This window comes from Lytechinus pictus, chromosome 15, assembly GCF_037042905.1.
Source record: "Lytechinus pictus isolate F3 Inbred chromosome 15, Lp3.0, whole genome shotgun sequence".
Classification (NCBI taxonomy): domain Eukaryota; kingdom Metazoa; phylum Echinodermata; class Echinoidea; order Temnopleuroida; family Toxopneustidae; genus Lytechinus; species Lytechinus pictus.
In genome coordinates, this window is record NC_087259.1 from 10,768,763 (window position 1) to 10,790,935 (window position 22,173).

General features: G+C 38.0%; 1 protein-coding gene across 1 annotated transcript in view; it reads right to left on the reverse strand.

Annotated features, from left to right (window-relative positions):
* The window catches only part of LOC129277255 (MAM and LDL-receptor class A domain-containing protein 1-like), a 39,973-nt gene that overhangs the window by 16,122 nt on the left and 1,678 nt on the right, over window positions 1-22,173 (reverse strand). The window contains exons 3-11 of the mRNA XM_064110741.1: window positions 16,750-16,896; window positions 15,858-16,120; window positions 14,953-15,169; window positions 13,017-13,175; window positions 11,714-11,817; window positions 10,485-10,649; window positions 9,584-9,704; window positions 4,486-4,599; window positions 3,182-3,325 (exon numbers count right to left, since the gene is read on the reverse strand). Of these exons, the coding sequence (XP_063966811.1) occupies window positions 3,182-3,325; window positions 4,486-4,599; window positions 9,584-9,704; window positions 10,485-10,649; window positions 11,714-11,817; window positions 13,017-13,175; window positions 14,953-15,169; window positions 15,858-16,120; window positions 16,750-16,896 (1,434 nt within the window). The remainder of the gene's footprint in view (window positions 1-3,181; window positions 3,326-4,485; window positions 4,600-9,583; window positions 9,705-10,484; window positions 10,650-11,713; window positions 11,818-13,016; window positions 13,176-14,952; window positions 15,170-15,857; window positions 16,121-16,749; window positions 16,897-22,173) is intronic.

Here is a 22,173-nt window from a genome sequence, read left to right on the forward strand (position 1 = left end):
TATATCTTTTAAGATCATCAAAAAAACCAGGAGTATCGTCATTTGGACCATATAATGAAATTAATGTTACTTGCAACGTTCCAATACAAAGGCTCAGTATAATAAAATTACCTTTATCATCTATTTTTTCTTTTTTTACTTCTACAACAAAATTTGTGTCAAACGTAACAGCTACTCCTCTCGAGCGAGAATTGTTACAGGAGAAATAACATTTACCCAACCACTCCCTCTTCACTGAAAGACATATTTCAGGAACAAAATGAGTATCTTGTAAACAATATATCTGTGCTCTTTTAGATTTTATATATGCAAGGATGTCTCTTCGTTTCATAACATTTCCTAGTCCACGACAGTTAAAAGATAATACTTTCACAGTCATAGAATCACTCGTAAATAGCTACAGTCAACAAATGACAACATTATGAAGACACCCATACAAAATCTATCATAAAAGAGAGTGGTTGGATAATTCCTTTGAAGGGAGCAAGGCATGTTAACACAGATGTTTCGCGGCTCCAAATATTTCAGAATGTCAATTTCACAAGGACTATGCATAACAAAGGCAGCTTTAATGTTCAACAACCAGGCAGGCATACCAGTGCATTGGGAATGGCTACAGCTCAACTTCATCACATAATGTAGTGATACACGTATTCCAATTGTAAATACTAGAACATGGTTGTGTACAGAAAAGTGCATAGTTATTCCTAGAGTCAAACTGTTCACTTCAAAATTTCTGTATAACTTAGAAAAATGTATTGTTCTGGTTGTAATTTCACAAGCACACCTTTTTAAGTATACATTTTGTAATAAAATGTTACTCTCAATCCTTTCAAAATATAAAGAATTCACATTTTGAAGAAAAACTTTGAATATTGCTTGAAGGCATGACTTCAATGAAAGCCTTGAAAAGTAAATTTGAAACTCCTCCATTATATTTGTTTCTGATTCCAAGCAAAGAACATGACATTGAGATTTTGAACCCCGACTCTGAAAGAGTAATATCAACATTACTTGGAGCCATGACTTTAAAAAATATCTGAAATGGCAGATGTGAGATTTCTCAATCTTCCTTGACTTTAACTCCAAATATTGAACAAAAAATTGACCTTCTGAAACCTGACTTGTACAGTTCATTTGTACTAAGCTACTGTATCCCAGGTATAAATGAATAATTAGAGTACATGTATTACTATCCATTCCTTTGAAATAAAAACATTTCACATCATGAACCAATATTGTTTGGAAGTAAAAATTAAAGAGATAGTATTAAGATATCTCTGTTGTTGCCGCCTGTAATAGCCACAGTTGGATATAATATTGATCCTGACATACACGTAACCATACTAACTGCAATGAGCAAATATATCCATGAAAAAATATTGGAGACAATTGTTTGAAACCTATGTATAAACTAACCTCAGCAACCTGTTCCATCAGAAAATCTTTATATTCATGTTTATCACACTTAACACATATGATATGGAAAAGAAATATCAAGATGTATAGAGCATGACTGCTTAACATAAAGACTTCATTCGAATCTTTCGAAATGTAGCTTGGTAAACGTGTTCTCGCCTGTCCTTTGGAGTATTTAGGCCTATAAATTGTCATGAAGGAAAGCAAAATGCAGTCTCACAGGCAAAATAAAATCTTATTAACGATGACATTTGACTCCCAATCAGCACATGTATTCATCGAGTTTCAACATATGCCATATATAATTTTCATCCACATTTTTATGGTGATGATTTTTCTACTCAGTCATCCTTTTCACTCTCACTGAACTTGGGATGGCTCAGCATGAATCTCCGCTGTAATCTGGCGAGCGCTCGAAGTCGAAGGCTTCGTTTTGTTGGGATATACCTGCTGGTCATCATCTTGTTGGATGAGGCTGTGGTCATCAACAACAAGTGTTGCTTGTACTTGTGGGGTAGTTGCACGCTGCTTGTCATAGAACCAAGCCAAATTACCGTTGCTATCACGCCATTTCCCAGCAGAGAAGTAGTGTCGCTTCCCCGCGTTAAAGGATTCCTGCACATCTTTTTGCCATTTTTTTTTCTCTGCTCTATCCATAGCTGACAAATCATCGATGATATAGAAAGGGTATTGCTCCAATTTTTTTCGCTGTTGCGAAAGCACAAAGTGCTTATCCTGGTACGACAACATCCTGATTAGAAGATGGCGCGGCTTATCTCCTACCTTCCGGCCGTCCCGATGAGCCCTCTCGACCCGAGGGGACCGCATGTCAAAGAATTTCTCAAGGAAAGCTACAGCCACCTCCACCCCTCTCTCCTGGCGAGACATCGGTAATCCCACGACTCTTAAATTGTTCCTGCGAGAAAACCTTTCAAGCTTATTCTCTGCCAGCGCCGACTTCTCAAGGGCTTGGGTGTTTTGTTGGGTAGCAATCTCTAATTCCTTAACTTTCTTCTCTAGTGGAGACATTCGCTTCTCTAGCTTTTCAGTCCTGTCACCTAAGAAATCCAGAGCTTTCTCAAAACCTGCACACATAGATTTGATATCTGCTATGCCCCTTCTGACATAATTTTCAAAGTCCGATGAAAGTTCATCCGATGCACTAGATGTGTCGGTTTGTGTCCCCGAAGTTTCGGCCATGGCCTTTTGTGCGGTTCCGCTTCTTAGGTTCGGCATACCGTAAATTTCAGTTGAATAGGTTTCCACGTGCTAACTGGGAGCTCGCGCGTCTACACGTCTTCACTCTTCAGCAGTCATCATAGTCGTCATTGTGACTACCGTCACAATCACCATCTGAGCAGCATTATAATGGCATCATCATTGTCACCACTAGCGTGTCATAATCATCAGCATCACCAACACCGTCATCAATATCATCATCACCACCTCCTCCTTCTCCTTCTTCATCTTCATCCTCGCCCATGTCCTCGTCATTGTCACTACCGACATTAGCATCTTCTCATCACCAGAACCATGTCTTAATCATTATCACAAACCTCATCAATATCATCATCATCGTCATCATCGTCGTCATCATCATCATCACCATCGTCGTCATCACCATCGGCATCATCATCATCATCTCCGTTGTCATTATCATCATCATCATTATCACCATCATCAACATCATCACAAACATCATCATCAATATCATCATCATCATCATCACCGTCGTCGTCATCGTCGTCGTCTTCAAACATACCCTGTGCCGATCCTGTGGTGTGATCTGTTGCAGGTCCTTTGTATCCTGAGGGGACCGTTCTTGCTGTAAATATTGACCAGTCCATCTCATCCGTATCATCTTGTGTCCAAGAGCAGAGGTCCCTTTCGAAGTCACAGCTGTCAGCTGAAACAATCATTAAAGATAAAGATGACGCTTTAAACAGTGGCGGCACCAAAATAAGTTATGATATTTGATATCTTAAATATAATGATGCTTCATTTTACTATTGTTATAATGGTATGAAACCTTCACGCGTAGAATAGCAAGAATAGCAAGAAGAGTTTGAAACCAATGTAAAAAATCAAGTTGCGCAGAAAAAAAGGTTCAAGATTTCATAAGGATAAGACGACCTGGCGTTAGGAAAGAAAGACTTGTTTTTGTTCTATATAACACTGTGATAATATAGAAATGAGGTTGGATCCGGGTTCGCACGTGGATATTGCACAAATCATTTGTGACATGCATCAATTATAATTTACAGTGGTGGTCATGCATGACTAATTTTCTCAAATCAAAGATGTCACTCTTATTATTATTATTGTCAAATCCATAATCAAATCCTAGTCAGTGATCGTTATATATATCTCTAAAAACTTTTTTTTTAATTATTGAATACACTGTGTAATGTAACCCCTAAACTTTTAAAATCGGTTTTTCCTTGAGATTTCATGGGGGAGACTGAAATTGTTGGGACCAGACAATGTGAAATGTGAGAAAAATGCCTGTAATATATATGTTTTTTTTTTTTTTTTTTTTTTTTTTTTTTTTTTTTTGGGGGGGGGGGGCGAAATTTAGAAGTTATATTAATTCGTCATTAACATGGTGGGTGTTGTTATGAACGTGTAGACATATCTTTGTTAGATGTGAATATACTACTATATTGACAAAATATATATACATTTTCAATATTTCGTCAATATTACCACGGGCAGACATGACATTTGTTTGGGATGTTTGAAAGTTTTGGATATTTCATGAAGTCACTCTGCTTTGGTAGATGTTGAGAAGGAATATTTTAAAGTCACACACCAGTAGCTTCCCCCCTCTGTCCGTGATATCGGTTCTTTCTTTTACTTGCATTTGTTCTTTCTGAAAAACCATTGAAGACTAATGAAATACTTGGTCAATATAAATGTACGAGCGTCCAAAGTTCTGGTTTATTGAAAGCCTTTTTCCATGGTAAAATGACCGCATTCTTGGGCTTCACACTCCCCTTTCCACATTCAAAGCGAGGCCCCGTTGAAATGTCTCAAGTTAAAAGGCGATGATGGAAACAGACTTACGGCAATCTCTTTCATCCTCGTTTTCCTCTCCACAATCCTGTTTAAAGTCGCAATACTTGGCTCGATCAATACAAGTATTCCCATTGCATGGCAGCTCTTCGGGAATACAAAATACTAAATGAGAAATGGCAAAGGAGAAAAAGAAGAAAATACGTTTATACATCAATTGCATTGAAAATCGATTTTCTCGTAAACACGCAATTGTAATGGTAAGCACTTTATATCACTCTCCGAGAGTAAATCTCCAAGCGTATAACGAGAAAACATTTTGTCGAAAAAGATATATATCAAATAATAGTAATTAAAAATTAGTGACCTAGGTACATAATCTGAAAATGAAAAAAGCTATATCTATAAGAGATCAACTTTCTGTAAGTCGACTTCATACAATATCATATCTCCCCGTGTCAAAATAACAAGGTTACAACTCGCCTTTATAACGCACGTCGCCATCTCGTCACCTCAATGACATATTAAAGCCTCCGTAGACCACACCAAGCTCCTTACATCGATGTCAAATCCAATGTGTTTGTTCAATATTCCCAATGATGTTAACATATTATGGATGTGTATTTTACTCTATTTTGTGTTAGGCTTCAAACTAAGACCTGTTACGGTTTATGCGGTCAGACTTGAAGGTGCCTGACCTTATGGTTAGAGGGAAAGTCCACCTCAACGAAATTAAAATTTACTTGAATAGAAAGAAAAACTCAAGCTATTTTAACGTAGAAAACCCATGAAAATCGGATGAAGAATTTTAAAGTTAATGACATTTTAATTTTTACATGTTCATTTGGTGGTTACGCAAATAAAGATCATGTGACGTCACCCACTCACTATTTGTGAAAAATATTTTTCTTTAAACATTATAATCCGCAAAAACGAAATATACCATATTCTGATATAACAAAATAAAAAGAAATAGTGAGTGGGTGATACAGCTCATTCATTTTTGTATTACTCGTGTTGTTTATTATTATAACTGTTTTGTGCATATAAGCAAAACATGAGCGACACCTTAAAATGTGATAACTTTCTCATTTTACATCCAATTTCGATTAGAGCGATTGTCATTGTTATGCTTGATCCATTTCATTCAAATCGACTTTTTTTAGTGGATTTATCCTTTAAAGTGGCAATTTTTTTAATGTGGGCCACATTACACAAGTAATGTTTTTTTGGTGGATTTTATTCTCATTTATGCTATTGCATGTAAGCTATCTAATTTTTGTATTGTTTCTTTGGAAATGCAAAAATACGAGGTTGAATTTGGCTGTTGGATATGGAGTGATAAGAATGGAAATTGAAAGGCGATTTAGAAAAGAGGAGGGTGAAATTTGTTTTGGATGATATAAGGTGGAAGAGCCGTGGTGTAGTGGTTCTGACTCTCGCCTTGTAAAGAGAGGGTCGTGTGTTCGAATCCCACCGCGGTCTAGCGTCCTTTGGCAAGGCGTTAATCCACACTTTGCCACTCTCGACCCAGGTGCTAAATGGGTACCCGGTAGGATGCGAAAGATATTGTATGTTTGATTTTGCCAGCACCATTATGAGGCTGCGATGAATGCAAGGAATGCTCCCCAGGGAGTGGAAATTGTGCACTTTTCGTGCGGGATTGAAATGAATCCAATGACCGGGGTAATAATATGCTGTAACGCGCTTTGGGCCATTCTGGGAAAAGTGCTTTATAAAAATTGGCTATTATTATTATTATTATTATTATTATTATTATTATAAGGTCAATTCTTTTTTAGTAGCAAACCAGATGAGATTGGATAGCGTGGAGCAGAAAAGTAGATGAGTTGAGGTTAGTTTCAAAGTCTGACATCGATGAGTTTAGATGAGCATTGGACAGTAGATGAGAATGTCTGAAAGTAGGTGAACCGCAACTTGTAGTTAAGAAGCTGCGAGTAGATGAGTAAAGATGAGTTGCCCAAGTCATGGCAATCATCAGATCATTGAGTAGCGGCAGATAAACATCGATGTTTAGTTGAGCAGTTTACGTGAGCAGACTGAAGCCCCCCCCCCCCCCCCACGAAAAAAATGACCACAAAGAAACAAAAGTATATAAACACAACATCAAACGTAAGTTCACCCTAAAGAATCCCATCAAATCTGCCAGTATAACAAATTATTCAAGTTGAAACCAAGCATGGGATATAGCTAAAGTTGTTAAAGGTCAAGTCCACCCCAGAAAAATGTAGATTTGAATAAAAAGGGAAAAATCAAACTAGCATAACACTGAAAATTACATCAAAATCGGATGTAAAATAAGAAAGTTATTGCATTTTAAGTTTTGCTTATTTTTCAAAAAACAGTGATATGCACAACTAAGTGAGTCAGTCGATGATGTCCATCACTCACTATTTCTTTTGTTTTTTATTGTTTGAATTATACAATATTTCAATTTTTATAGATTTGAAAATAAGGACCAAGAACTTGACTGAACCATATAGTATTAAACAACGCTAATTCCACATGTTCGGGGAGGAATTAATCATTGTATCACTTGACAATGAGGAGAAAATGAGAATATTTCATATAATAAAATACAAAAGAAAACGTGAGTGGACGATGTCATAGTCTCCTCATTTGCATACCAGCCAGGATGTGCAAATAACTGTTTTGTGAAATTAAGCAAAACTTTAAAATGTCATAACCTTCTTATTTTACATCCGATTTTGATGAAATTTTCAGTGTTATGCTTGATGGATTTTTCTCTTTTTATTCAAATCAACTTTTTGTTGGTGTGGACTTGTCCTTTAAGAATCAGATTCTCGAAAATAAGAGCTATCCGTGACTTAACGGCTGAATGAGCACAACGCAAACAGAAAATGACGCATTTTCAAATACAGCAAAATGCTGTGCTCACTCAGCCGTTAAGTCACGGATGTCGCTTATTTTCGAAATAAACACCAACAACCCTAGCTATATCCCATGCTTGTTTCAACTTGAATGACTTGTTATACTGGATGATTTGATGGGGTTCTTTAGGGGAGGGGGGGGGGGGGACTTACTTTTGATGTTGTGTTTATTTAGGTCCTATATGCAAAGGCCTATATAATTGATTGATACAGTATTCCATTCATGTCGTCAAGTGCTCTAAAATCAAAGTTTATAATATTCAAATTATAACATTTTCTCGCTCGGTCGCTAAACGGTCCCTCGCAAAATGTCATCTAAATGAAGAATACATTAATGCTCCCTTAAAGTGCGAATATAAGAAATCAATAATCTCCTGCAATAGGCTATAGTAAACTGCCTTGCAACTTTTTTTTTTCCAAATTAACATCCCTCTGTATACTTCAACCACAACAAAATGCCATAAAATTGAAGTTTAAACTCCAAACCTGTCGTGTTTTGTCAAAGCGCTCCAAATTTGTATCATTCTTTAGGATATTCTTCTTTAGAAAATGTCTATGTCGCTATATACTCCCTGATCATGCTGATAGAGGCTAAACTTATTGAAAACATATAGTTTAGAGTCGGTAGTGCTGATCCATGTTTTGGATGGCGTGAGGTGGTAAAGACAATGTCCAAAATATTTCGGCGCGCTCTGCGCGCCAAATTATAATGCAGAATTTTGCACGTGAAACTCACCAAAAAGTTTGCAGTATTCTGTTTAATTTTCATGTCAAGTCTGATAGTTTTATACCAATTTCAGATGTTTGTCAAACTCATTTTTGCAATGGATTCTTAAACTTTTCAATCTGTCAGAATTATTGGGCAGGGCAAATCAATATGTTTGCCGAATCCCCAATATTTTCATGGCGATCGCCCCCTACCCCATGATAGAAGCAAGATGTAGAATGATTTGACTCTACTCTCTACAATAGGCCCTATGCGTGTACCTTTGTGTTATCATTAGGCCGTTTTTTGCAGCCTTTATAAATGTTGAATGAGTATCCCATTTTAGTAATTTAACGATGTTGAAGGTGTAGGCCTACATTTATTTGTAAAGATCATAAAGTACTCCATTTGCTAGGTTTCACTTCACTGGTTACCACATTCCCTCGTATATATTTTAAGAGGTGTCATTGATATTAAAATCCAATCTCTTGCCATGTTCTTTATTATACCTTTCACGTTCAGAGTCTTACCAAATGCCTCAGGAGAGAGTAAAAATTAACACAACCTCCCCCCCCCCTTATCATTAAATGCCCTCATCTATATCTGCAACACCAATCAGGCCCTGATGCATAATATAGATGAAAAATTCTCAAGCATTTTGAAAACAAAATCGCTCGGTCGCCACGCTCCGTCGCACGATATTAGAAATATTTTTTATAGGAGGGGGACTAGTTGTTTGGTGTGTATAAGGCTAATCACAATAGGTCATTTTCATTTTATTGAAAAAACCAACGTCGAGCACTTTTTCAAGCCCCCAGAAGCCCCCCTCCCACCCCCCCAAAAAAAATTAGTCTAGAATCGCGCCTGCAGTGGAGAGTAGATGAGTTGAGATGAGGTGAGTTGATATGCAAATGAGAAGAGTAAATGACTTGATTAGTCAAGGAAACAATAGGTATATGCAGCGCAGTGTACGTAGATGAGTTAAGAAGAGTTCAAAGACTCAGGGAAGCAATGGAGAGATGAGCTTTGCAGAGTATTTGAGTTGAGAAGTTCTGACCACGATGAGTAAAGAAGAACGGCAACGTTTAAATTTTGACAATTATAGGTGAGTTATGATGAGTTCACCAAGTCCTGGCCGCGATGCGTAGATCGTTGGGTGGCGATGAGTAGATGGACAGTGTAGATGAGCAGTTGACATGAATTGAGATGAGCATGGTACTCCAGGAATCGATGAGTAAATGAGCAGTATAGAGTAGATGAGTTGAGATCGGTTGAAAATTCCAGCAAGCGATGAGTAGATGAGTTGAAAAGTCCTGGCAACCATGATCAGTTGAGTACCAGTGGCAGTGAGCGTATGTTCAGATCAGCAGATAAGAATAGAAGTTGAGTTGTGTACTCCAGGAAGCGATGAGTAGATGAGCAGTGGAGAGTAGATGTTGTGATACCGTGCAAGTTATACGGTTGGTGGTGGTCTAACAGTAACAGCCGACTGGTGTCGGCAAACGCGCTCCTCGAGAAGCCGCTGATTTACCTCCATCTGGAGTGGAAACTTCTGGTAGACTATTCCCTCTTACGCAATCAGGTGTGAAGCTAATGTCATCCAGTCCTATGTCACTCTCAGCAGTGTAGCCGATTACACCTTCAAACACAACCTAAAATATGATGTAATAATATTAATATGAATTACAAATTTAATTTGTTGTCGGTTTCGGTATGTACATAGTTATTTTGTGCGGTAAAGTGCGGGTTTACGTTTATGGATATTCGTTATATCAAAATTTTAATCCAATATGGCGAGTTTTTATTCTAGGTTGTTATATTAGGACATTAAACCATGCACGATGAATGCATTCATAATGCAACTCAGTAAACTTATCTTAATAGACTGAAAAATTGTGAAAGAATTCTATCTATGTCAAACCAAAACGATTCAAATCATTAAGAATCATTTTTTTATGGGGCGTAATAGTACGTATGGGATAATTATCATATTAATAATTTTATGCCATATTTTTGCTTTCCCTTTCATTTCTCGTTTTTGTTGTTCTTTTTTTTCTCGGTAACGGACACCAAGCCAACCCCCTCGTATTCTGTATACACTATTGACCCATATCAGCAATATGTATCATTATGTCATATATGTTTTCATCAAAATGTATCACCTTTTTTTTCAAAACCGTAAAACGGCTGTTCAAATTTGATACAACGCTATTAATATATGAAATTTAAGGTAGTTGTTTAATAGTTTAACAAACCATACTGAATTTATTGAGGATTGAATATTAAAGATGGATTTTGTTGTTTAAGATTTTAACCATGAAACTTTTAAACGCTACTTTACAGTTTATGAAGTAAATTGCGTTGTATTAAGGAAAAACAGTGTTGTGGTTACTCTGTACGTCATTTCAAAATCCCACCGTTTTAATATTTACCTGGAAGTCACTTTCTTCATTCAGCTCCAAGTTCTGGTAGTTCCACTGCTCACCGGTCTGCCTATCTTGGGACCAAAGGAGAGTTAACGGTCCATTGATGGCTGTCCGGGTGTAAACATTCAAAGTCCCGATCCCCTGGCCCTCCATGTGGTAGAAGAATCGTACCTTCATTGGTGAATAAATGTAATTACAAATTACATTAAGGTTTTAAGACATAACGCCACACTCAGGTTTGAATCCAGGGAGGCGTTTCAATCAAAATTTTGATCCGGCAAGATGTGATGCCCGACATCTTTCCTTGATTTTGATTGGCTGAGAAGCACAGTTCCTATGGTAACTGTCGGATAAAACTTCCGTCAAGTCCCTTCATGAAAAACTCCCTTGGATTGACCATAGTGGAGGCGGGTGCACTACCCCCATAGAAATTATACTATATATAAAGTATTTTCCCGTTGATTTATCATGGGTAAGGGTGGCAGGGCCCCGTTCACTATAGATAAGCACTATAAGAACATATTCAATTCGTGGGTAAAGTCACGAATGGACAGCTTTATATGAAACAGCCACAATGGGTGGTGACGTTAAAGGTCGGTCCCAGGCCTATACAGACATGACAGAGGGAGTCAGAAAAATGGCTAATTGGTTTGAAGTTGTCTTTTCTGAAGTATGACGATTCAATCGTTGATTTATTGATATGTCTTGATAGGGCTGTTCGTCCCGCATACTTTGGCGCCATTTTCATATGTATCTTTGCATGCATGACCGACTATACGAGACAATCTCCAGGATGTCGTAAGAATCTCAGTTTCGCGAAGTTGCTTGGTGGAGAATGAAAAAATAGAAAGTAAACAAACCCCACATGCACAGTCTACTATTTGATCGATATCGCTCTTTATAGAAAAAAAAACAATTACACACACACACCCCTGCAGACCATCCCTCATACACCCACGCGTACACTTTTTTTGTTTAAACAAGTGCACACCTAGTTAACAATAATACATATAGCATTTCCATTTATTTGAAGGCAGGATAAAAGAGCATTGTAGATTAAATGCCTTGCTCACGGGCATAGGTGCCGAGGCCGGGGATCGACCCCGGACTTTCCATGTATAGCCAGGCGCCTTAGACCACTCGGCCACGGCACCTCTACTACACACGTGCACACACACACACACACACATACGCCCCTCTTAAAGGCAGTGATAGACTAAACCCAGTGGACTCACATCACAATCTTTTCCAGATGTCACGCCAACGATCGGGAAGCTGACCATGACGGCTCTATCTCCATTTCTCCTCCTTTCGCTAGACTCGGTATACACGTACCATCCTATAAGATGATGAAACAAATTCAAAGGATAGTACAGAGTTTTCGCACCGCCACGCAGAACGTTTTCAAAAACACTGCAAATGTAAAGTAAATGCAAGTCAAATCCCAATGAACAGCTGAGAAGTCTTTGTCGAAAAAATGGTGACTCGGAACGGCAGAGCTAATGAAAAATTGCAGATATGGGTCCAGGGTTCAAGAAAAATCTATTGTTTCGATTCACCAACTTTCGACAAAGACCTCATTGTCATGAAGGGCACTTGACAATACATTTTCTATGTTCCCGAATCCGTCGTGCGTGGTGGAGCGAATTGATGCTCCCTAATATCGTAGTTGTCAATATTGATTAAAGGGATGCTCCGGGCTGAAAATATTAATAGCTAAGTAAATAGAGTAAAATTCACAGAGCAAAATGCTGAAAATTTCATCAAAATTGGGTAACAAATAACAAAGTTATTGAATTTTAAAGATTTGTATTATTCCAGTGAAACAATTCTAGGCATGTCTTCATGCATATTCATTACGTGGGTTCATGATGTCACATCCCTACTTCCCTTTTTCTTATGTTATTACATGAAATCATAGTTGTTTCATTTTTCATAATGTGTATGTGATGGGTCTCCATTATAATGAAATAAGTTGCAGCAAGAAATAACTAATGATTTAATCAGTTGTCAAATTGTTTTAGTTCTTGGTAGGAAAATTTAGAATAAACCTAATTTCATATAATAAAAAACAAAAGAACAAGTGGGGATATGCCTACGTCTTAATGCCATTTGAAAATAGAACGGCAGACTTTCTTCTTAATCGTTGTTATTTCGACATCTCGTTTGCATTTTTCATATAACTGGTGTATTTGTTAATTCTATTTCGGAAGTAAGATAATTAACATCAATCAATAACATTGTAATTCGACCGTCTACTGATTCAATTTCTATTTAGGGTTGGTGCCAGACTATTTTGACAGGGCTAGAAAACCTGAAGGTTCTTGATTTGCGATTGAATTGTTGGGTTTTGGAAAACAATGCTCTCGTTTACTACATGTATAGTATTCTTTCTCCTTCATTCCCTTTTTTTTCTTCCTCTCATCACCCCTCGACTTTTACAAGTTACACAACTTGAAACATAACGGGGGTTGGCCGCCCACTGCCCCCTATGATAGCGTCGCCCCGTTTCCTTCTGACGTTGACAAAGATTCATACCTTCAACGGTGCCCGTTGTATGGTCGTACTGTGGACCTGTTCGCCGCCAGTTGTCCGGCGTACCACCTTGTTGCCATGTCCAATCGAAGTCATCATTGAGAAGCTGTTGCCAGTCACATAGTCCATTCTCAAAGTCACACGACGAATAGCCCTGTATATCTGAAATATACCAAGATAGTTTTGGTGAAACAGTGGCGTATCTAGAGGAATAACATTCAAACCAGGTGCTTATAGGGGCACTCCAGATTTAAAATAATGATATCCAAATTAATCAAACATGCAAACAACTGAAAGGTTAATCGTAGAGTTTAGCAACATTTTCAAAACAGCTTTATCCATCCCGTCCTGAAATTGCATTAGGTGCGTTAATGAGGTCATGTATCTCCACTTGTATTTTAAAGATTTTATACATGTATATGAAATTGTTCCATATTTTCATTTACACATGAGTGTAAAACGTCACCCTTGTAACGAAATAGGTTTCAGCAATAATCATCTTACCACGGAGATTAGAAGTCAATCTTATTTGAATTTTTTGGATGACAATAATTAAATAAACATAGTTTTATACCATAAATCATGAAATAATGAATGGGGGGGGGGGTATGACACGATCAGCGGGCTCTTTGCATATTCATGATGATATGCATACATGATGATATGCATACAACTGTTCCACAGAAATAATGGAAAAAATCAAAGTATCATAACTTTGTAATTCCTAGTCCAATTTTCAATGAAAGTCGTCAGTGTTTTGATTGCTTTTACTCTATATGTCTTCAGTCTTGTGTATCCCTTTAACCCAACAAGGAGCTTTCACAATCACTGCATAGACGCTTTCTAGAACGTAGAGAGTCTATGGTATTGTCAAAAGCCTCTTTATTAGAAGACAGTCTTCGTCGAAAATCGGTGAATCAAAACAGCAGCTTCGTCCATGACTCTGGACAAATCACCAGTTTTCGACAAAGATCGACCTCCCAGCTATTCATGGTTATCTGACGGGCACTCTCAATGCATGCATTTGCTATATTCCGTCTCCGTTGCGATTGCGAAAACTCGCTATGATTCTACTGTAACTGAGCATATAGACGATCAAAAAATAGCTGAAAGGCAAAACACCCCACCACACAGTCACAAAAACCCAACCTCATACTCACACACCCTCACAACCATTGAGGTTTATTGGGAGCAAGATTGACTATTCCGGAGGTGGGAGGTACCACAAGACGACACTATAGGCAAGTTTACAAGCTCTTTTCTACTCTATTTTTTCTACTCTACGATAAAGCCCACAGAATACATCGTCTTCCAACTAAGCTTACGCTTCCATCACTCTCCAACTTGATTTATTCTGGTGATTACACGTGAAAAAAATAAAACCCGCCTTCTGCCTTCACCCACCCTTTTCCATCCCTGATGCAAGGAACATAAGTGTCCTACAGTGCGACACACAATGCTAATCACTTTGAAACTATTGAATTTGAGTATTCTAACGGTGTGAAACGTATTCTCACATAGCCCACATAGCCCACACTTTAGGTTTGGTCACACTGTGAACACTCAAACATTCGGGGGTCCTTATGATGGGGCAAAAATATCTTTACAGAACATAATTTGAGCATTTTAACATCGTGAATTAACATCTTTACATAGTCCACTGTGTGAACACACTGTGAACAGTGACACATTTGCTCCAACGGAAATTGCTCTGTGCTTAATTTCGTCTAAGATGTAGGGTAAGGGGTAGGGTTGCAATAGAATTTTATGTTACGTTTTACGGTAGGTATAGTGTCAAATCCATGGTTGAAGTTGGCCATTTGATTAATGTGTGGAATTTGCAGCGGAGCAATTGTCGCCGGCGTAAATGCCATGGAACCATGTGAACCCACTGTGTGATTTTATAGTCTTTCCTGCGCCATCCCTACAGCTTTCTTACCGCAGTTCGCTTCATCAGTTCCATCGCAGCAATTTAGCTCCATATCGCAGTGTTGTTTTATCGGGTAGCACTCCCCAGTGTTGCACTGCCTGGAACTTTGAGGACACTGACCGACGGGCATCTGATCCGGGAACTCACAGTCTACAAACGATACATCGTCAAGAGCAAAACCACTCTCCGTAGGAACCTGAAGCTTGTCTTTGGACTCCACCACAACCTTGAGAATACAGAATATACAAATGGTGTGATACGACATAGGGATTCTAGAAGGAAATGAATCTTTAAAATAATACAACCCCTCATATATTACTACACACTTCTTTGCCATGAGATGAATTAATAAGGAAGAACGTATGCATGCAACTGGTCACACCCACGGAACTGCATGGCTCCAATCCGACTGATGGCTTGGCATTGTTTATAACGTTAACGTGGTAATTAATAGCTTTTGTCGGTCTGGAGTCGGTTGCTATGGTACGTCTGGAGCAAAGGTCTAATGACGGGCCTATCATAATTATTACCTATACCACATTGCACGAATACTGTTAAGGCTCTAGGTCGCGAAGTAAAAGTGGGTTGGGAGTAGGCCTGTACCCTCCACCTGATACTTCATCGAGATATGGCACTTCGATGTCCCATGCGAATCACATTTAATATTCCTTAATCCATCTTGCAAGGAAATAGCCCTTGCCAGTGGCGCCGGATAGTTCTTTTTTAAAAGACATAGTTTTGGAGTTCTGGAGGGGTTTGATACCTCACAATGCCTCGCAACTCCAAAGCTGTGTCTGTTCAGAACGTTTTGGCCCCGCCGCACAGCCTTGCCACATCTCTTTCATGGCGCTCTCAACGCAATATAGGGATTCTCCTTACCACTTTTGCCACGCAGGCTACCTTATATGACTCACTTGAAAGTTTTCGGTGCACGTTGGGATCTGGGACTCCCATTCGTACCAGTTGTTGTACTGCAACGCATTATCCAGAGCTTTGGTCACGCGACTCTCGCCACTCTCGTCCAGAAGTTTCACTCTCAGGTCGCCGTATTCAGGGCCGAACATGTAGAACCACATGTAGAACGTACAGCCCCTGGGCGCCATCTTGAAAACAGGGCTTATAAGCCGGGCCTTTTGCTTAATGCTTGATGTTGTACCGTCGACAAACATGTAGTGGCCTGTTCCGAGGCGCATATTGTAAAAAAAAAATAAGAAGATATGAAAATGCATGCACCTGGCCACGGAGGATTATCTATTGTTACTGGGGGTGCCGACAATGCTCAGCACCCCCAGTAACAATAGAATGATCCTCCGTGGACAGGGCCCTGTGAAAATGTTAACATCACCGCTCTTAAGATTATTAATGGAAGGTTTCAAACGAGAACCTACCGTTCTACTTTTTTTTAAATAAATTTGTCAAATGAATATTTGGTTCATGTTAAACGGTTACCGATTTAGAAGAGTGTTTTGACCTGGCAAATGAGTATTAGACGGAGAACTAGGTATAGCCTCTCTGAAAATTGGACAAAATGTTAAATGGTTTAAATGGCAGTAATCAAACGGAGTGGGACCATGGGACCCATGTGGCATGACACCCATTGGGTGTAGAACAAACGGCAATTAAAGAGTCAGATGTTGTTAGTGTCCATGATACATAATAGAAATTCTGTTTTGTTAGCATAAAACAATTTGGAGCGTCTTATAAAAACACAAAACAGGTTTCATGGTTTCCAAGAATAACGTTCCTAAACGTTATATAAATCAATAAACTAAGACGAGGTGAAATAAAAGAAAATCTTTGTATTACCTGCTGAAGTTTGTGTGGTGTGATCTGTAACCGGTCCTTTGTACTCATGCCATATCGTGTCTACATCAAACCAAGTCCAGTCGATGTCGTCACCCTCGTCTTGGGTCCAGTAGCACAGATCTGGTGAGTCGAAGTTGCATGAAGCCGCTGGAATATGTCAAAGAAAAAGAACAATTTAAAAGAATAAGATAATTAAACGATTACACAAGCCTAGTTTTATTAGTTCCTCCTTTCTCGTGTCCTCCCTTAAACATACGTGATAGGTGCTTATGAGATATAAACAAATTCCAAAATCTGAAATCTGAAATGAAATCTTATCCTTTTTTTCTTGGATTCCGCCGCAAGATATTTGCATATATGGTTTTGTATTTTAATTGTCCAACATTACCTTTCAATAACAAAAAGAATTTGTCTGCAGAATTGATGAAATTGTCTTGTCTAGATATACTACATGTCAGGATACACAAAGACGGGGTATAAACACTGACTGACAGAATGATTGATTGATTGATTGAATGATTGATTCAAGTGCATATAGGCTGGTGTTGCACAGTGGGTGCACGTGCACCCTTCCGCTGACGCAGAGGAGTTCCGACACAGGCAAGCAAAAGAAAAATTTGTACCACTTCTTCTGCTTTCAACAGGAGATTTTCCAAACTTTAGTTCCACCTCCCCAAGATGTGCAACTCCCAATGCTCAAACCCAGTGGCGTACCTAGGATTTTTCACAGGGGGGGGGGGCAAAACCGTCCGCCAAAAAATTTGACAAGCAAAAAAAAAAAAAGGTCTTCATTCACAAATGAAGGATTTCGTACCAGAAAAAAATTTGACAAGCACAAAAAAAAAAAAAAGAGCTTCAAGCTCGTCAGGGGGGGGGGCAATAAAGGTCTTCAAGCTCGTCAGGGGGTGCAAAAAAGGTCTTTCAAGCTCGTCAGGGGGGCAGAGATACGTCCTTTGCATGGGTTGTGGCTCGTCAGGGGGGACAGACTGCCCCCTCTGCCCCCCCCGTAGGTACGCTAGTGCTCAAACCAGTCTACGCCCATGTGATTGCGTTGCGTGGTGCGTGAGTGATTTATTCAGTGACTGACCGATTGATTTCTTGATGGAAGGACTTTATTAAGAAAATAATTTTAACAGTCCAGAAACTGAAGTACAATGGTTACAACGTATACCACTCATCCAAACAATATACCCTGTACAAAAAGAGTTAAGAGATAAATTAATAAAATACATTGCAAACGAGGGAGAAAACTAATAGTTGACAAATTATCCTTGGCAATCAATGTCAACATGCCTATTTTAAAAGAGTAGGCCTATAGCTAAAAGACAAATAACGATGATCATCATGATGGCCATGATTTTTCTCTTGTAATTTCTTATGTTTGATTTTTATGACGGAGTGGAATCATATTGGCATTGGCACAATTATAATGACACTGATCATGATGTTCAGGTGGGTGTTTCATTAAGCTGTTCGTTAGCTAATAGCGACTTTAAGAACGACTGGTGAACCTTTCCTATGCGCTAAAAGAAAATTACCAATGAACATTTAAGGGTGAATATCATATACCACCAAATAGGATCACCGGCCGTTCCTAAAGTCAAGATGGCTCGAAAAAGTTTTATGAAGTAGAAATGTTTGTGTGTATTTTAAAGTTGTTTCTAACGAATACAGTGCTGTATTCTTTGATTTAATTACTACAATTGCATTTGTAAATATGCAACATAAATTATGTACCATATGTCACAATTAGTGGCTTTAACATATTTAATCTAATTCAGCCCTCGACTGCTATAGAGTTTTCATACTCATAGTTGAATAATTTCATTCAATATCTAAACCGCTACAATTACTGTTTCCTAAATCTAATCCTATGACCGTATTTATGAATTTGTAATACCCGTACCACTTTTACCTGTATACCATCTCAATTACTTTGGTGTTTTTTTTTTTTAATCTAATTCAATGACTAAATATTATGAAAATTCAATATGTGTAAATATTTCAAAACGGAATACGGAAAGAAGTCGTAAGAAAACATCAAACGCAAGACAGTAGAGCCTAGCTGCAGTATTGATCTTAACGAAGTAGCGAATCCCAACTACACATTCCTCATACCGAATAATGTATCGTCGGTATCGTTAAATTGGTCCCGATATTGTTTGTTTTTGTTACTTTAACTTCACTCTGACCACTCACATTTCTCCCCCGTTCCCCCTTTTCCTATATATTCTTCTGATTTTTTTAAAAGCATATACTATTTAAAAAAAAGTTCATTTCAGGAGAACATATGATAATGTATTGCGCAATATATCTAGAAATAATCTACTAATATTTAGAAGTGCACTTAATATAACCCCGGCGTAATGTATCTCGTGCTGCCGTTTTCAATGCTGTAATTTCAAAGAATGATGGATTATACAACGACCCATTGCATTTTTCTTTGAGTGTGTGTATGGGTGTGTGCGTGGGTGTGTGTACCTCAGTAGTATAAGTGTACGTGATATGTTTGTCTTGACCCGACCACTCGGACTCCTCCCCTCTCCAATCCAATTACATTATAGAGTCACTCGCCCCCCCCCCCACATACACACAGGCGCGGATGGGGGGGGGGGGGTAATTGGACATCACTGCACCCCTCTTATTATTATTATTACTATTTGTCAGGAAAGAAATTTAATTATAGATATGTTTCAGTTAAAGTTTAACATGTGTTAAACATATTTACTTGATCCAGGTTAGGGTAGGCTTATAGACAAGCATGTACATGTTTTGAATATTTCAAAAGCAAGCGTTGGAAACGTTTGATACCCCCCCCCCCCCCTTTAGAGTACAAGTGTACCAGGTTGATGTTATATTTTGTACAGGTGTTAGAAATATTTCTTATTAGGTGAAGCATTTTCATACAGCTGTCATAGATATCCAATACAGTGCTCTAGCATTGATGAATGTAGGTGTACAGATGCACAGGAAGCGTCTTTTATTAATAAGAATGTGTTGCTTTATGCACTCATCTGTTATTGAAATTCTTTGAATTACTTTATAGAAATCTTACAGATAGTCCTAGTAACGGTAGGGTATATTAGAAGGTTAATTTCAGTAATTCAGGGAGAACCACCTAAGCTAGAATAGACCACAGATGTTAGTATAGGCAGTCGAAGTTAAAACTGAGGGACTACGTCGGTGACGAGAAAACGACCCCAGCTGCTGCCAGTTCTCCACCGACATGATTCGTCAAAATTCATGTCATCATTGGGGGCTCGATCTCGTCCACTAATTCGTTGAAGCCACACATCTCTCTGATATGGGGGCTACTCATCAATCATCAAGGGGCAACACTGTCTGCGGAGGCCGAGGCCGAGTGGAAGAGACATCGCAAGCTGCCGACGCCAGGAACTGGACCGACCACCAGGGCCGAGTGGGGCATGTTAGGCCAGAAGAGATGATGGGGGCTTTAGTTAACAATTATTGTTAAGTTAAGTTATATTTTGTTATCAATATTCATGTATATTTTCATGTACAATTTATTGTAAAACAAATCAAAAGGAAACAACAATGATTTAAGAGATTTGCTTAAATATTTTAATAATCTATTTATCAGTATTACGTATTTCTTATTTGGTGTCAAGCAGCAGTAGGTAAATAGTTTTGAAAAAAGTCACTCCCACGTGACACTATTATTATTATTTTTATTATTACCATTGTTATTGTTATCATTACTATTATTACTATTACTACTACTACTACTACTACTACTACTACTACTACTACTACTATTACTACTACTATTACTACTACGTCGACTACTACTACTACTACTTATACTTATACTACTTATACTACTATACTACTACTGCTATTATTATTGCATGTATTATTGCATGTATACATGCATCTCCAAGGTAAATCCTGGATCCGCCCCTGCGGCACACTAACCATGTTAGGTCCCTTAAGCCGTTACTAATTCAATAAGATTTAATTGGGTACCTGGGGTATATTTAAAGGGTATAGCAATGTAATGTCAATTATTTATGATTAATATCTCAAGTACTGTTTCAAGAGCTTGATCAAAGTCCAGAGAGTCGGAGATTCAAGATAACATCTCAATAATTATATCAACATAGTCTGATAATTCATCTCGACTGATAAATTTGCAATTAAGCTATGAATAGGCCTATATCATATTGGCTACTCCGCTGAATACGCCCACTTTATATGATATATAGCTTTTTAAAATTCTCTATATTTTCACCCAAATATGCAATATTCCCTGTTATTCGTATCAATAAAAAAGTTCACACTTTAAAAACTCCTTAAAAATATATGTTTTTTAATTGAGATATTTTCCCATATACATTCTTGTGCTTTGTTCTGATATATCAGATGAAAGTAATTTTTACATAATGTTACGCTTGGGTGATCGCTATCCATTTTTTGTATAGCTCGCAGACAGCACGTGTAATGGGCGAAAAACAAACTGACCGTGCTGTGCATTTCTCATTATATCAGTTGCATATTTAGTTAATGGAAGTGAAAGAGAAAAACTGTATGAGCCTACAACTTTGCTACCCGAATGAACATTTTAACCCAATAGGTAAACATAACGTTTAGTGTTTGGGTTTAGGGTCTGAGGATATTAAGTTAAACAAATCAATGTAAACAAACAAAAATTCAGACATCTCCAGCTTGTTTATAATTACGTTTTGTCATTTAAGGGCAGTTTACTTTTTTTTTCTCCACACTTTCCCCAGGCATGACCGGGAATAAATGCGAAGAAAAGGATGTTTGGGGTAGGGGGGGGGGGGCAGTGGTTTCGATTGAGTGTTTTGAGGAGGCAAGGAAACACTTAAGAAAGGGAAAAGGGGCAGCTTCATATCAATCTTCTAAGCTAAAGTCCATGGTTCTACATGATAATCGTTTACTTTTATCGATACAACTATTTCCAACTTTTGTGCAAATAGTTTTACATGAACTTTTAAAAGTACGTGCTCACTCAACAGGAAATATTTTGTTGAGGGGAACCATATCGTCATTCGTTTAAAGAGGTGTGTATACCAATATACAGATGCATATATAAAACAAACACTTTAGGATATTACAATCATAATCATTTTATAGGATTTTAGGATTTGTTTAAAATTTTAATTTTTTTTATACACACTGTAGTGCTCTCACTGAAACAAAGGTCGACATAATTTTTCGTACACATTCATCATTATTTTGCATCGAATTAAATTTAATTCCAAGACCACCACCACCAGTGGCGTATGGTTAAAAACAATTGAGGGGCCCAAACATGGCGTGCGCGGCAAAATTACTTAAGTTGAGAGCGAGCCAGTTAAGTGAGTAACCTTCTTTAAAACAAAAAAAATCTACGTTTTTTTATATATATTAACATAATATTCATAAAATAAAAATATTTTA